Genomic DNA, 15,968 nt, shown 5'->3' with positions numbered 1-15,968 from the left:
TTGTTGAAGCACTTAATAAATGACCCATAAATCATTCAAGCATAAAACAGACGCCTAAGTCAAGGGATGAACTGAATCAAAAAGGGTCTCAGTGGAAAGGTGGCTGTCGAGAAGCCGTTCTTAAGAAGGGAAACTAACAGAAAAGACAGAGGTGTGGCAAATTACACAAGAACTGGACTGAAAACCAGTGGCAGCGGGTCTGATGGAGCGATACATTTTTGGTTCAGATCGTTGGCAATATATACAGAGAAGAGCGAGAGAGAGGCATAACACCGAGAACTACAGCCGTGGTGGAGGCTCGGTGATGGTTTAGGGCTAAATTTCAGCCAGTAGTGTTGAAGAGCTCGTTAAAATTGAATTATTAATGCAGAAAAGTACAGATTTTTATCCACCACGCAGTAAAGGAAAGCATATGATCCCGAAAACATAGCTGAAGACGACCTTAAGAAATGACAGCATTTAGAATAAAGGTGGTCACACCAAATATTGGCTTTCAGGCTTGTTGAAATTGTACAAAACCCTGTTTTTACCCTATAATGTATTTCTATTTCTATTTGCACACGTTTCAATAAATTGCTGCATTTGTTTCCCATTTTCCTAGAAAAACATAAAGAAATTGGGTGTGGCTCAAGGCTTTTGCACAGTGCTGTAATAAAACAGTGGCAGACAGCAGTGCAGGACAGTCATGTGTATATCTCCTTTTCTTTGCAAGCTGGCTCACAGTGTGCAAGCAACCAAGCAGTTCAATTAATGTCATTATTAACGGTGGTTTTCTGAGATAGTGCAGCATTTCTTTTAGCCTTACAGCGTACACGGCGAGTATTATTGAATGCAGTATTATAAAACGCGTTAAAGTGTACGCCTCCAACCAAAATCGCTTTCTTTGACCTTTTCGTGACATATTGAATCAAACAGTTAGGTTGGTAAACATGATCGTGCTGTGTGTAGTTTACTGATGCCTCACAGGATTTCTCTACATATTAAATTTCTACAACAATAGACGAGACATGGCTTCACCTAAAGCTAAACACTGAAGGCATCGAGTTGAGGAAGGTTTTTTGTAAATCACAAAATCAAAAGTAGTGATGCACCAGAGAAAATGGAAAGTAGAAACGATCAAAGGCAATAAAAGCCTAAATCCAGAGATAAAGCTCTCAATAAAGACTTCATGAACCTTGACTGCTCCTTCAGCGCCCAAAGATAAAGCCTTGAGTGATTATTAGCTCTGCCTGGATTTTAACAAACTCGGGCCGATGAATCTTTTAATTTTGGAGCGTGGCACTGTGTGGAGTGCTTTGTCCTTCCAGGCTCGCCATCCGGGCAGCAACAGTAGCTGTCGATGCCAGGGCGTCTCAGGGACAATAGGCTTTCCTGAAAGTTGGATTACGGGGCAGTAAAGCAGGGGACTAATCAGGCTGATAATGACCCTCTGATGGATGGGCTTTCTCCTGATGGAGCCTGAGCTCTGAGCTTTGCTGGGGCTCAGCTGAATAGGAAGCAGGACTCTTGGCTTTCAATTACTGTCTCGGGGAGAACACTTTTAGCCTTTGAAAGACCCTCGGGCTCTTCTGTTCCTCGGCTCAAATGGAAGGGAATTAGTTTTGTTTTTTGGGGTTTTTTTGCTCACCATCCAGCTCTGGAAGCAGATGCGAGCTGCTGAGTTAAGTTTGCAGAAGTACAATTATTTACTTTATTTTCAAATTGTGCTTCAAGTCCATATTCGGCGATTACACCCTGATTTCTTTCTGTTTACATGTTTACTTTTACCAAGAGCTCCATCGCTTTTACTGGACGCGTCACTGAGATCAAATAACAAAAGGTTGCTGATGAGAATTCAGTCTTCATTCGCTGACTTTCACTCGTTGTTTAACAAGCCCATCAGCTCACCCTGTGCACCGCTCACCCAGAGGAATTATGGAAATATGACAGACAACAATGCCATTGTCATCACAACAGCATGACCATCCTGGCGGGCAGCTTGCCAATGTTTTATGGATGACTCCGACTTCATCTGTGGAAAAACATTTATTTCTGTTTTTGTGGATTGTGGCCAAAAGCTTGTTTACGGTCCATCTCAGGCCCCCGGGCTCAAAGTCCTTTAAAGGTCTCGGATTCTGCACTTTTTCTGCATCTGTCCTTGTGAATACTGTGGCTGGGGATAAAAAATGTTGTTGACAAAACTGTTTTGTTCTTTTGTTGTAGCAAAGTTGTTCGTCTGATGCATGCCGTATTGGCATGGGGAACAAGACTGAATATTCAACCCCTTAAAGGCATAAGAAACATCCTTATTTTATTTAGTTTACTCATTTTCTTTAGACCTGAGGAGAAAGACCAAGTCTTACGTCACAAAAAGTCAAAATAAATAATGACTCTGCGACAAAATAAGAAGTTTTGTGTTAAAATCTGAGGCATGACGTGACTGGCTGTCACATATGGGACGTTGGCATGTTGTGGTAAATCTTTAAGGTCTCAGCTATAGAAACAAAAAGACTGGCAGTCAGTTAAAAGCTGAGACTATGTTTCCAAGTACAGCCTGGGGACGAAAAAAGAAATCACCCCAATACATGTGGGATGATTTTCAATGTAAGTGTTAGAGAAAGAAATTAAGGATTTTGTCTTGTTGTACTTGGGTGTGACTATAAAAAGGAATTGATGCACAGTGTATACGTTGTCTTCTGTAATATTTTCTGCATTAAACTAGTCTGGAAACCTTGAGAGGACTGCCGCAAAAGTTATATCACAACATGCGCCTAAATCTGGCGATGACTTTTTATAGCAATTCATCATTTTTTTCATCACTTTTTTCTGAGATTTACAAAAAAAGTACCTCGGAAAACTTCACTGGAATAAATAAACTCATTTCCGAGAGTGAAAAACCCGGCCTCCTCTGGAGCCCTAGCTCTCGGCCATACCTTATTGCAGAGGCATCATTCAAACTTTAAACGGGTCACAAAGCTTTGGGCTTAGTGCCACAGTCACTGTAAGTTTTGTAAAACATTGAGTGTTCTCATTTTTGTAAGCCTGGAGATTATTTGAAGAAAAAATGGCTTTCATATTGTCTCATGGCCAGACCTTTCCCTCTATATATGCAATTTATCCATCAAAATGTGGGCATTTTGTGCCCGTTCACCTGATATTACTCTTGTTCTCATGCTGTCCTCCCAGGACCCCAGCAGGAGTAGAGGTCTCTTGTACTTTCCCATTGTAGTGTATATTTCAGTGTTTTTTTTCTGTAACGCTACCGATCTCCGACCTGTATCCCCATGTGATGTCTGGGGGAGGTCCTATTTCACTGCAGGGCAACCTGCACGTGGCGAATAAAGCCTTGATTGATTGATTGATTGATTGATTGATTGATTGATTGATTGATTGTAAGAGAAATCACCTCGACGTGCAGAGTCCTGTGTAAAGAGTCCCTATAGACTTTCATTAATAAGCAGCTTCCAAAGTCTCCTTCCTGCAAACATGTCAGTGTAAAACACACTAAACAGGTGAACAGTGTGTATTTGTGTGTAAAGTTAAAGGATTTTACTTGGTGCTTGGTGGCCCGTATAATGAACCTGTGAGTTATTTATCCCTCAGATTCTCAGTCATGTCCAACACTGATGATCACGTCTGGTTTGAAATGACCAAGATGCCATCCCGGTGGCTACGACCAAGTTTTATATCAAGTCTATGGTTCCACTGTGTGCACAGCTCTACTTCATATGTTCTGTTTACCTTTGTGTTGGATGAGCGTCCATATGGCACCCGGCAGAATTCAACCAAGGCTCAACCAGTTGTTGCTACAATTACTGATGTGGAGATCGCCTTGAAAATCATTAGTTATTCATGGCTACAGTTACATCATTAAGACAAAAGAACACTCTAGGCAACTCAGAGAAAAGGTTACTGAAAAGTGAAAGTCAAGGGATGGAGAAAAAAAAACGTTTCAGAGTCACGGAGGACCGCCTGGAGTTCAGTTATATCTGTCATTATGAAACGAAAGGAGAATGGCGCATGTGTAAATCTGCCCAGAAGGAGACAAGCTGGGGACACCAAGACACCTCTAAAGGAGTTAAAACCTTCAGCAGCCGAAATAGGAGAGATTCTGCATTAGAGCAGGGCGATATGACCAAAAATATTTATCACGATATACATTTGAAAATTTGCGATAACGATATAACTGACGATATAATTGACACTAGACAAAATACTTTACGACTCCACAACTTTATTAGTGCAAAAAAAAAAAATCTGTATTTTTACTTAAACAAGCAGCTGTTTTTTTATGTGCATTAAAGTTATATAAACATTTAACAGTGCAAATGCAAATTCCTCGCTGACAGTTTAACCAAAAGGCATTTCCAGTGGAAACTGGCCGACATATCCTCAACATAACCATGTATAATATCCACAAACCTTAAAATGAGGTTATACACACACAATACGGTAATATTATGTTGAAGCACAGTACGTATCACTCCGCGAGGCTCCTGCCTACGATAGCCGTAATGCTCCGACAATCCATCAAGCATCAACTAAAACATTTGACAGATTTCCGAGCGCTGTGCACATAAAATCATTTCGAGGTCAGTAAACACAACCAGAATTCATACATCAGGCACACGGGATTATAAGGGGTACTGACGACTTTCAGAAAAATCAAAGGATTGATTTTAAGTGTGTCGTATTTTCCAAACAACATGGTAATAACGACGGCCGCTAGCATGCGCTACCAAAAATAGTGCTTTGTTGTGTATCTGACGGACGAAAGCTGAACCAGTTCCACACCACTGAAGTTGCAGCATTTTTACAAACCAATTCTGGTTCATCCGTTTCATTCAACGTTACGCTTTCGCCCTTCTCATTCTCCGTCGCCGCCATGTGCGTATGTAAACAAAGGCACTGCGCCCATATTCTATCGCGATATTTCATTTCCTTATCGTTGCTGAACATTATAGCGGTATTACTGTGAATGGTATGATATGGTCCAGCCCTATTCTGCATACAGTCAGTGTAAACCTTAGCAGAGAGTGACAAAAAGAAAGCTCATATCTCATATTTAATCTCAACTACAATTCCCCCATGGGCATGTGGGACACTCCGAGGTCACAAGTCTAAGAAGTTTCTTCACTTTGATGGGTCTCGATGTTGTATTTTACGCTGCACGTCAACACAAAAACGGCGCATGGTGGTGGCAGGATCATGCTGTGGGCTTATTCTTTACAGCAGATCCTGAAAGGCTTATAAGTATACAGGGAGAAATAATGAAACAACATCATAGAAGATCCTGCCAGACAATCTGAGTCAGTCTCAGAGAAGAGATTTAACTTGCACGAGAACAGTGACATAAAATGAACAGCAAACGCTACACAAAAATGCTTTAAGGTCAAAAATGAATGTTTCAAGGTGGCCGAGTCAAAGCCCAGACCTGAAACCTCACAGAGCTTCAGCAGTTTTGAAAAGACGAGTCTAGTCAGATTGTGCTGTCCAGACGTGCAAGCCCATCTGAGCCCTATCCATAAAGGCTCAGTGATGATTGGATGTGACTCGAAGCGGGTGAATGTTTGTGCAGTCACTTATTTTGCATCATAATAATTAACTGCTAATTTTAATTAACAGACAGACAGAAATGTATGCATTGCTCTGTGCATTTGACCAGGAGAAATGTTTAATGTGCTTCAGTGAAGGATGTGAAAACAAAACTTCCTGCTGTAAAATTAATGCTGTTTTATTACTGGCTAACACCCGAATGGTGGGTTCGAAAAATCTGTTTGTGGGAAAACCCTGTCAGTGTGTTAATGCAGTTAATGCAGTTAGTTAATGCAGCCTATTAGAGCAGTCCACTTTTCAGGTATCAAACCTCAAATGTCTTTATTTATGCTGGTTATTTGGAAATTGCAGTTTAATGTTATTGATTTCATTTCCAGAACTAAATAACAGCCCACTTACCCCCAGAGACAATGAGTCAGTTTAATGAGCAGATTAATGAGTAGATCCTGACTATGGAGGTCTGTCTCTAACCTACTTTAAAACCCGTTTGTTTAGTTCGTCCTCTCAGGTGTTTTCTCAGTATTTCACCTTCTCTGTACTTATCTAATTTCTTTACTCCCAGAGGTCAAAAGCAATGAAACTTCCATGAGCATGTCATTTTCTTTGCACCTGTCTGAAAGAGATTAGATTGTCTGTCTACCTAATGAGGCAACACAAATCTCACATGGAAAAAAACTAATTAGATTTGTGTATTATCCAAGAAAAAATGGGAAATTTACAACCTGGAGTGCAGCTGCAGGTCAAAGAACGTTAGACATCTGGGGATATTAGCCATGATTCCAAACAGGTACCTTTGATCGGTTTTATTTTGAAAAGCGTGCTGTTTCTGGGTATGAATGTCCTTGAGAGACCTTGATGTTCAGCCTGAGAGTTTGATAATCTCGTGGATGATGTGGGCTGTGAGCTAACAGCCTGCCGTACTGACTTGTGTGTTTTCTCTTCCTGATCTGTGATTCTTTGCCTTCTGCTGCCACACTAAAATAATGTGATTTGGATCAAGCAGGCGGCAGGCAGAGGAGCCACAGATGGTCAGCAGGTTGTTATCTTCAAACACAGAGACCCACATTCAGCATCGCACACCTGTGTGCACTCTTGTAATGCATTACCACCTACTGCCACAGTGTTTATGCCACTGATATGCTGATTATCCCCTGCAGTAAATAGCCAGGTGTGTGTGTGTGTGTGTGTGTTTGTTGTGATTAAAGCCTAAGAAAAACCTCTAAACTTCCTAAAATAAACCTGATACTGAAGTAATGTGACTGTTTAACTCTCTGAGATCCAAGTACCCCTCACCCCAATAGTACCAGATTATGCATTTTCTTCTGCTTTCTCTTTAACTTTTCCCACCATTTTTAGTTCTTTCTCCCACAATGCATTTCACACTTTATAAATGACACGCTGTACCATATTTTTATATGTATTTTTTTACAGTGTAGCTATAGTATTTAATATTATATGTAGTGTGGTTTTATTAATGTATGTGAGAAAGCATAGTTGTGCCTCCTCAGCTGAAAATAATGTAAAATTACTTGTAGAATTTGACCCATAAACGCCTGTACTGTGCAGGTAATTTCTATAAATATGAACCTTATAATCAAATGCATAATTTATTGCTTATGTTAACGTATATCCATGATGTCTATCTTTTCTAGACATCCGAGAATTGTGTCATATCTGTTTTTATTTAGACAGCGGCATGACATAGTGAGCAAGAGGTCTAGTTTCAAAACCTCCCCGACAGCAGGAATTGTCTTTGTTGAAATGCCCTCAGGCGATATTGACTCATCCACCAACTCTGTGTGCTCTCTATAGCTAATCCTGCTCTTTGTTTTCCTGGAGGGGGGGAACTCTGTCGTGGATCAATAAATCATCACAAAAATAAGTCTGATTGTGAAGTTGAGCTGAAACTTCTCAAACAAAGAAAACACATATTGAGGTTTTTTGGAGCTCAGGGTAGACTCACTGCACTCAGGTGATGCTGAAGCTGGCAGACAACTTCATGAAAGGCTCACAAACTTGATTTCAGGACAGATGTGGATTAAAAGAAGCCAAACAGTAAAGTGAGACTGGCATCGAGCTGCATCTGAGGATGAAAATTAACTGACACTTATCATATTGTATAGTTTACTGTGTCTGAAAGCTAATTTAATGTAAACGAACGTGATGCCGCTGCACCTGTTTCAAGTTTTACATAAGACCTCCAGTAAATACCTGGCGTCTGTGAAGATTTCAATGGTAATCAGCGGATAATGTGTTTCATTTATTTATGGTGAGTGGGATTGGATCCCCCATAACTGTGTTTTCAGTTTTACAGTGTTCTGGAGAAATCCACCATTAGATGGTCGTTAGAAATGGATGGATGGATGTTGTCCTTCCAAAATGTTGAGAAGCAGTAAGACAACTCGTAAAAGCACATGTTTATCATCCACTGAGCGTAGTGTGCAGCCCACAATCAGCTTCGCAGATATGCTGAATATGTAAGTTGCACTAATTAAGCTTCTTAAGCCTGTTTATAGTTCCTGCTCGGCTGCAAGCTGCTTTGCAAGCCACCTCCAAAAAAGATCCTCCTTATGATGCGATGTTTTATTGTTGCCGTCCCCGTTTTATGCTTCCCATTTATGCATGCTTTTGGTTACCATGGCAACTCCAAACTGGGAGCCCAGTTCAGTCGTCACCTTAAAATTGTAAATTAACCTCACTGGTAATCCATTTGAACAAAATACAACTTGGTGTTAGACGTGTGAGACGAGGAGATTATTGACTGACCACTTTCCCAAACATTCATTTCTACCTTTGCATTAAAACTCTTACTGGACGATGCTGACAGCAACAAATGAAAACACCTGGGTTGGTGACAGGTGTAACAGTTAGTTGGTGGATACTTCCTAAACTGTAAATAAACTTTTACTTTGAAGGACATCAAGGTCTCAACAGAACGTACCAAATGTAGAAGTGCAGATACAGATACTAATTTAATGATTTCAGTCAGCTTGAACATCTATTATGGAGAACACAGAGAAACATAAAGGGTAAAAAATGAGCTTGTTGTAGACATGTGACTTTGCCTGTGAAAAAATGAATATGAACATGGTGAAAGAAATCGCTCAGAAATAAGTTGGAATAGTTTCTATTGAGAGCTCCAATAGATTTTGTTGTTTAATTCAATTCATCGAGCTATAAGCAAATATTAGATGGCTCGTGTCCAAGCCATAGAGAGAATAAAGGTGGTATAAACGTGGAATTTAGTGAATAAATATAATCGTCATTAACATGAAATCATTATCATCATTAAATTAAGATAAATAAGTCAGGACACATACTCACGGAGAGGCAGCGTTTCAGTGGTATGGTCCTCGTCTGTGGAACAGCCTGCCGGAGGAGCTCAGGGCCGCAGAGAACGTACATGTTTTCAAGAACAGGCTCAAGACCCACCTTTTTAATTTAGCTTTTACTTAGCGTTTATTTATTTTATGCTTATTTATTCTATCCTGTTATTCTATTATTAATTTAGGATTTACCTAATATTTGTTTGATTTTATTCTTATTCATTTTTTAATCTTCTTATTCTATTTATATTTATATTGTATCCTGTTCTTATTTATTTTATCATTTTACCCTGTATATATTGTATTGCGTCATATCTCCAGTGTTTCCTCGGAGGGCGCTCTCTGCACCGGGGCTGTTATTGACCGTGGCTGCTGGGTCTCTGGGGTCCTCTCAGTCTGGCTGGGGGGCTCCTTTGCCTCCCTCCTGCTGTGTGCCCAGCCTGGAGGCTGCGGTCTGTGACCGGCTCCCGGTGCAGACGGCTCCCTGTTATAGTGTTTCCTCACTTGGCTCATGCGAGCCCAGCCCAATTTTTACTCTTTAAGTGTGCGCGTGTGTGTATGTGTGTGTGGGTGGGGGGATATATGTGTATTGAGAGTGTGGGGAGTGAGTTGGAGGGTGGGGTGGGCTGCTTTTAACTATGTAAAGCACTTTGTGCTACATTTTCTCTGTATGAAAAGTGCTTTATAAATAAAGATTGATTGATTGATAAATAAACACCACTCGAATAAAGAAATCCAGAAATGACAGAAACAACATGTGGGATGACGGCAACGCCTGAACAGAAGCTCCGACTCAATTTATTGTATTTACCACCGCATTCGGTTTCAGAGGACGTGTGAGGACGTCCCAGAACTGAAGTAAAGCAACAAATATAAATTAGAGTACATGGAAATTACTTCTCTGGGCTTTAATGTTTCCCACAGAGATAATGTTAAACTATTTGAAATTCATTTTGATTAATTTGATGTGTGTGTGTTTGTTACTTTTCAGCCTGGAGACTCTCCTCACATGCTGTCCATCCCAGTGACCTGGGTGAAAGAGGGAGGCATGGTGCGACTCGATAAAAAGTACCTGCAGACAGACTTCAAAGGAGTCAGCACTGATAACATTGTCTACAGCATCCTCCCCTCAGAGGGGCAACCCAAATATGGTACCTTAACACTCAGTGACACTTTCCTTTAATATTTCCAAACAAGCTGTTTTATCTGCTGTATGATTGTAATATTGTAGATTTTCCAACAGTTAGTACATAATTAATTTCAAATGTAATTTCTAAACTTTATTAAACATAAATTTTAACTCTAATTTTGCTTTTAAGGTAAATATAACATCTTACTCACCTTCTCCGTCCAGGTGAGGTGTTGCTGGTGTCCATGCCGGCTGACGGCCCCCCAGAGGGTTGGCTTCCCTCGCTAACAGACGACCGCAGCTTTACAGCAACGACTTCCTTCACGCAGCAAGACGTGAACGACGGTGCGGTCTGGTACCGCCACTTTGGCACCGGCAGCAGCGGTGACTCCTTCCTGTTCCAGGTCAGTGCTGATGCACCCTGTCCACAGAGGACCAGTTTCACACATGCCTTTGTTTTGGCTCCTGGCAGCTGAAATGAAAAGATTATGTTTGAGTTTAAAGCATTTTACACATTTATACAGGTGACAGATTAAAGGAAAAAACCTCTAACTCCTGCAGGGAGAGCCTACAGCTCTATTAAAGCTCTATCCACAGTGTCTTATTGTTTTGTATACAAAACTGAAACAAAGAAAGCTGCACCGTCAAAACTGAAAGTGAACAGAAAACCAACTCGAACCATCACAGATTTCTTCTTTTATTATGAAGTCGTTGCAAAGCAAAACCATCAAGTGTCAAAACTTAAAGTAAACAAAATGCAGATGCATTAAAACATGATTAATACAATGTAACAACAAAACATATTTACACGTTTATAACACATAAAATATGACTTTCATTATTTTCTGGATATTTATGTTGAACATGACAAAAGATTTTAGATGGTAAGGTCATATTATGTAAGCCATTATGTGGATAATAATGTGGTCATCTCAGGCATAAGACACACCCATCTGTCATTCAAACCTTCTGTTTGTGAAGGGTAGCCAATCAGAAGAAAGCTGGCTTAAAGGACTGTATAAAGCAGCTGAGTTGCTGCACCGAACCCAGTTTAAGTCAAATAGGGATTATTTTTGAACTGAACTGCGGGGGTTGAGATATTTTTGCCACTGACTTTGTGCTAATACCACAGCAAGGTATCAATATTTTCCAAAACCCGATAAAAGAACATGAATACGAACTGCGCCGTGAGATGAAACTTCAGGGGGATAAGAAACAAGAAATGGAGATGATGACAGGCACACATTTTGCCACATTTTCCTTGTAATATTTTTGCTTTTGTGGCCTTGTTCTCTGTTGTGTTTCTCTGTGTTTATCTCTTCTCTCCTTTGGAAACCAAAAGTCTCCAACCTTTCCGACATCTCTCCCTCCAGCTCGTCTTTCACCACTTACCGCCTCTGCTCTTCTCTTCTTTATTCTTGTAACCGTTTGAGACTGTGTGGTTTATAGGATGCTATAAAAATGTTCTTTGCTTTTTATTTGAGAAAGTACAGCCTGCTTATCATTCAGCATTTGTTTTATGCACCAAACACTCCACTACTGGTTTAGTGTCTGTTAATGCAGCCGGCATTTTGGCTGGATTTATGCCTCCTGGTTTGTTTCCCTCTTTCCTCGTTCCAGTTTTTTCACTGCAGATTTCTTCCCCCTCTTTTCAAACTTTCCGTGTGAAGCATAGGCACTTAAAATCCACCCATAGTGGCCTATCTCAATTAGCGTTAATGACACCAAATTACACTGAAATTGTTTTCAAATTCAAGACAATTGCACTAAAACCGATGGCGAATTCATCACACCACGGTTAGAGTGTTTTCACGCCAGCCTCGGCTTCACATCACCTCCATTAGAAAAACAAAAGAGGCAGCCAAAAGCTTGTAGCTACATCTAATCATCCCTCACACTCCGTCCAACCCCTCACATTTTGGCTTCATCCATCAGAGTAGATGCATTTCAATTTACACAGTGCTCAATTCAAATTAAATTCGAAAGTGTCTCATCATTTCTCCGGGAAGTGGTGAAGACGTGACATAGAGAAGCGAAACCCATCATCGGTGCGGTTTGTTAAAGGTAGCGATTAAACTTGACGGCTTGTCAGGGTGGTATTATTGTCCTCCTCTGGATTTTTATCAAAAGCATGCGATGCCTTCTTGGAATGGGTTGATTTGAAATTCACTTTGGTTCTGCAACTCTGGGCTCTGCAGCAGAACGGAGGGTGCTCAGCTGCATTCTGCACATAAATCATAAACCACGTTCAAACCAGACGGATCGGAATCTGTGCCCCTGCAACTTTTTCCTCTCATGCTTGACTTTTATGTTGTTGTTTGGAAGCTGAGGAGTATCTTAAGCGGTTTATCAGGTTTGTTAATGGGAAGATAACAGACAGCTATGTTACAATCACAGTAAGTAGACAGCTCCAAAAACAATTTAAAAGATTTATTGACAAGTTATTTATCTTTCTTTAAGCAGGAAAATATGACTGTTGAGATTAAAAGAAAAAAAGAAAAGTGTGCAGCAGTACAGTCAATAGTTGTTGCATGAACTAAATACATACACAGATACACACAGTTTCAGAAACCACCGAACTGCCTGCACTAAATGTCTACGCCCTGTCCTGTGGGTGCTGGACTGACAGAAGCCCATCTGGGCCCCGTGGGCTAAAGCCCTGCCACTAAACCCTCATCCTGAAGCCATACCCCGGATCTGGCTCCAGGTGAGGTCCCAGTAGCCCTGTCTCATGCACAGTACAGGATTATAAATCAGTTATAATCAGAGGCCATTTGAAGTCATGCAAATTTCAACGCATTTTTCCAAATTCAGCTCAAATTTAAGGACAAACATAAGGAACGAGTCTTGGGACTGAAGACAGTAACTTCACACTTGAATGATTGCTCAATTGTATGTTTAAATTCAATGCGGAGCCACTGAGTCACCATTTAATCATTCTCAGGGAAAGTTAAAAGTCATGTTCAATAAGGACAAATCCTTTGATTTTGACAAACAGTCACACGGGGTGCATTAGTTTTAATGTGAGGATGTGGAGAAATTGTGAAATGACTCATGCAGAGAGACTCATCCACATCCATCACCCGAAATACTCAATCTAAAGGACAAAGGTTAAAGCGCTTGTCATTATTGTATGCTGAGCAGAGAGGGGAAATTCATTTTTCTTTTACATCATCTTTTTCTTTTGTATAAAACTAAAAGATTTAAGACAATATGTGAATAAAACGCAAGGAAAGTACATGTTTTAAGAAAATGGTAATTATTAGAACTACAACAGATGTTGATTGATGAGAACCAGGTTGTAGAAAATCAATTTTAACTCTCAGCCTAAAGTTACAATAAAATGAAACAAATAAAGAGAAACTGTAACAGTAAATCTGCCAATTTCATCTGAAGCTACAAATGAGCCTGCAAGACATTCCTGATTTTATCAATGCCAATTGTCACTTTATTTCAAATATTTTGTCTTCCTGTGTGCTCTTGTGCCTTGTTTTCTTTTCTTTTCTTTCATGACCCCAAAATCCTGGAAAACACCCTGCTTACCTTACCGTTCTCTTTTAACTGACACGAATGGGTTTTTTTCTTCCTACAAAAAGTCCATATTAATTTTTGATGTGTATTCCCGTTGCATGGAGGTCCTAAATTTTATTTAAAGTGGTATTAAAAGGTCTTAAATTTAACGTGTAGCAGTCCTGCAGTATTCTGGCAGCGATAAAGCTGCTGAACCTTTCTTTGGAAGTCTCATGGATTGGATTTTAAACCTTATGAAGATTATAAAATAGGGTATGTCTTTTTATGTTGAAGCAAATCAACATGATCAATAATTTTCTGCAGCAGCACCAGCTTCAATAAATCCAGCTGACTCAACACTGCCTCTCATGACAACACATTACTTGTGATTGGTGCCGCTGACTCCAGGCTTCATGCTGCTCCTACATTACTTCTGACTGACAAAGCTGACTACAGGTTCTTGAACTTTCCTTCCTGCAAATGCCACTGATGTGACAGGAACAAGCTGCAGCGGAATAAGTAAGTGGGGACAGAAATTGGCTTTTAGAATGAACAGCCAAGGCTTCTGCCTCTGCATGTCTATCAGGGGACTAAACAATTTATGGCTACATACGTTAGAGGGCTCGAGTAAGACAACAGTGCATTCGCTTAAAAGTTTTCAAAAGTGTTGCGTCAGCAGACAGGAAGAGAGCTAAATTTCAAATCTGGTTTTGTTCCAGTGAAGAACACAGAGACGATTAGACTGATCCACTATCATCTTTCTCTATTTAGCAATTCAATTAGGGTAATCTTAAATTCTAATTGAAACGATCAGCTGCTTCATAAACACGCAGAAAGGTCAAAGGTTATAGACTGAACTGACTAACAAAGACACAGATACTTATACATAAAGTACTGTAATTAAATACCAAAGTAAGGGACAGATTTCAACACAGTGAGCTGTAATATAATTCAAATAATTCAAAAAGTATACCAACAGCGACTCGAGCATCAATCAAAGTGGCCAAGCCTCTAACTCCAGTTTTCATATGGATGACCTTTAGTTTTGAAAGGATATTAGAGAGAGAGAGAGAGAGAGAGAGAGTCAGGGGGAGTGACGCACAGAAAATGCTCCAGGGAAGACTTGAGCATCAGGCCTTTGCAGGCTTTGAGCATGTGGGTTATCTGTTCTCAACCAGGTGAGCAGCGCCTACAACTGTTTCATTCCACTGTCAGTTTGAACATTTAATATGGGAGCCAGCCTTAAGTGGACATGAGAGGAAGTCCAGTACATGCAGTACCTGGCATGTTCATGGCATATATATATTGAGATATAGATATATTTATAAATAGATCTTACAAAGGTCCATTGGGTTTCCGGACCGGCAATCCATGGAATTACCAAAAATAGAGAGGGGATAGCTTAACGTATGAAACAGGACAAGCCTGCCGTGTAATCCATTTATTTCAACAAAGTAACTGTATTCTGTTTAACGGTAACTGTAACGGAATACAGTTACTCATTTTTTGTATTTTACACACGTAACGCTGATGCGTAAATTCCGTTACTCCCCAACACTGAACATATATGACACTAAATAAAACCCAAGGATGCAAAATCACCAAAGCATAGATTAAAATGTTAACATATAACATATTAAACAAACATCAAATATCTCTTTAGAACTAAAATGCAAACGCAGAAACAAAATCACTGAAACACAGACAGTAATGCTGAACCACTTTTCATTTTGCTTAGCCGAAAAAAAATTATACAAAAGTCAAATAAGTGCAAATGTAATTACAAGTACACTTACTACACCACAGAGTAAATATCTCTGACATCACACATCCTAAACCAGATCTTTAGCCTGAAGTTCTAAAGTTTGTATTCATCAATGCAACAACATGATTGGCTCCTACGTTTCTTGGTTCAGCTGCTGATTGGCTCTCAGACGTGGAACGACCTCCATCTTCAGCATTTCAGGATTTTCCCTCAGATTTCATTTCAGGCTTCTTTGACTGTTTTATAAAGTCTGTGATACACGGGTGTTATTCCAAGTTATTATTTTACCCACTGAATATTTTCCTTGCAACACAAACAGTAACTGCACATGAGGTGACATTTCCACAGTTTTTCAGTATGAGAGATGACAAATTATTTTTAATTTGTAAGTGATTACTTTAAGTTTTTACTTCACAGACACATCAGCCTGAAGCATACGTTGAGAAACAGAACAGCTGTCCACTGCTGTCAACACAAAGAGCAACATGCTCCTTAACAAAAACCCTCAGAGGCTCCATCTGCGTCCTTTTTTTAAAAGTCTTGAAACACGTTTAGTGTGGATTTCAGAACATCGTTTAAGAGCAAACAGCAGTGGTGTGGCTTCAGAGTAATAACTGCTCCAATGCTGAGAGAAAAACGAAAACACGAGCTGAATTTTACTCAGATCGACGTCTCTTTTTTAATATTCTCACGGTGTAGGCAG

The 15,968-nt window shown here is 40.0% G+C and overlaps 1 protein-coding gene across 2 annotated transcripts in view; it reads left to right on the top strand.

Annotated features, from left to right (window-relative positions):
• fras1 (Fraser extracellular matrix complex subunit 1) overlaps nucleotides 1-15,968 on the top strand; it is a 294,299-nt gene that overhangs the window by 209,837 nt on the left and 68,494 nt on the right. For both annotated transcript variants that reach the window (XM_086315447.1, XM_086315448.1), the window contains 2 exons: nucleotides 9,853-10,012; nucleotides 10,216-10,394. In XM_086315447.1, coding sequence (XP_086171573.1) covers nucleotides 9,853-10,012; nucleotides 10,216-10,394 — 339 coding nt within the window. The remainder of the gene's footprint in view (nucleotides 1-9,852; nucleotides 10,013-10,215; nucleotides 10,395-15,968) is intronic.

The sequence above is a fragment of the Aulonocara sp. 'chitande type north' Nkhata Bay genome, linkage group LG12 (genome assembly GCF_057382095.1).
Source record: "Aulonocara sp. 'chitande type north' Nkhata Bay isolate Kocher_YH1m ecotype deep benthic linkage group LG12, A_spYH_male_GT1.1, whole genome shotgun sequence".
Taxonomy (NCBI): domain Eukaryota; kingdom Metazoa; phylum Chordata; class Actinopteri; order Cichliformes; family Cichlidae; genus Aulonocara; species Aulonocara sp. 'chitande type north' Nkhata Bay.
The sequence above is the reverse complement of the archived record's forward strand: the minus strand, read 5'-3'. Positions and strand labels throughout refer to the sequence as shown.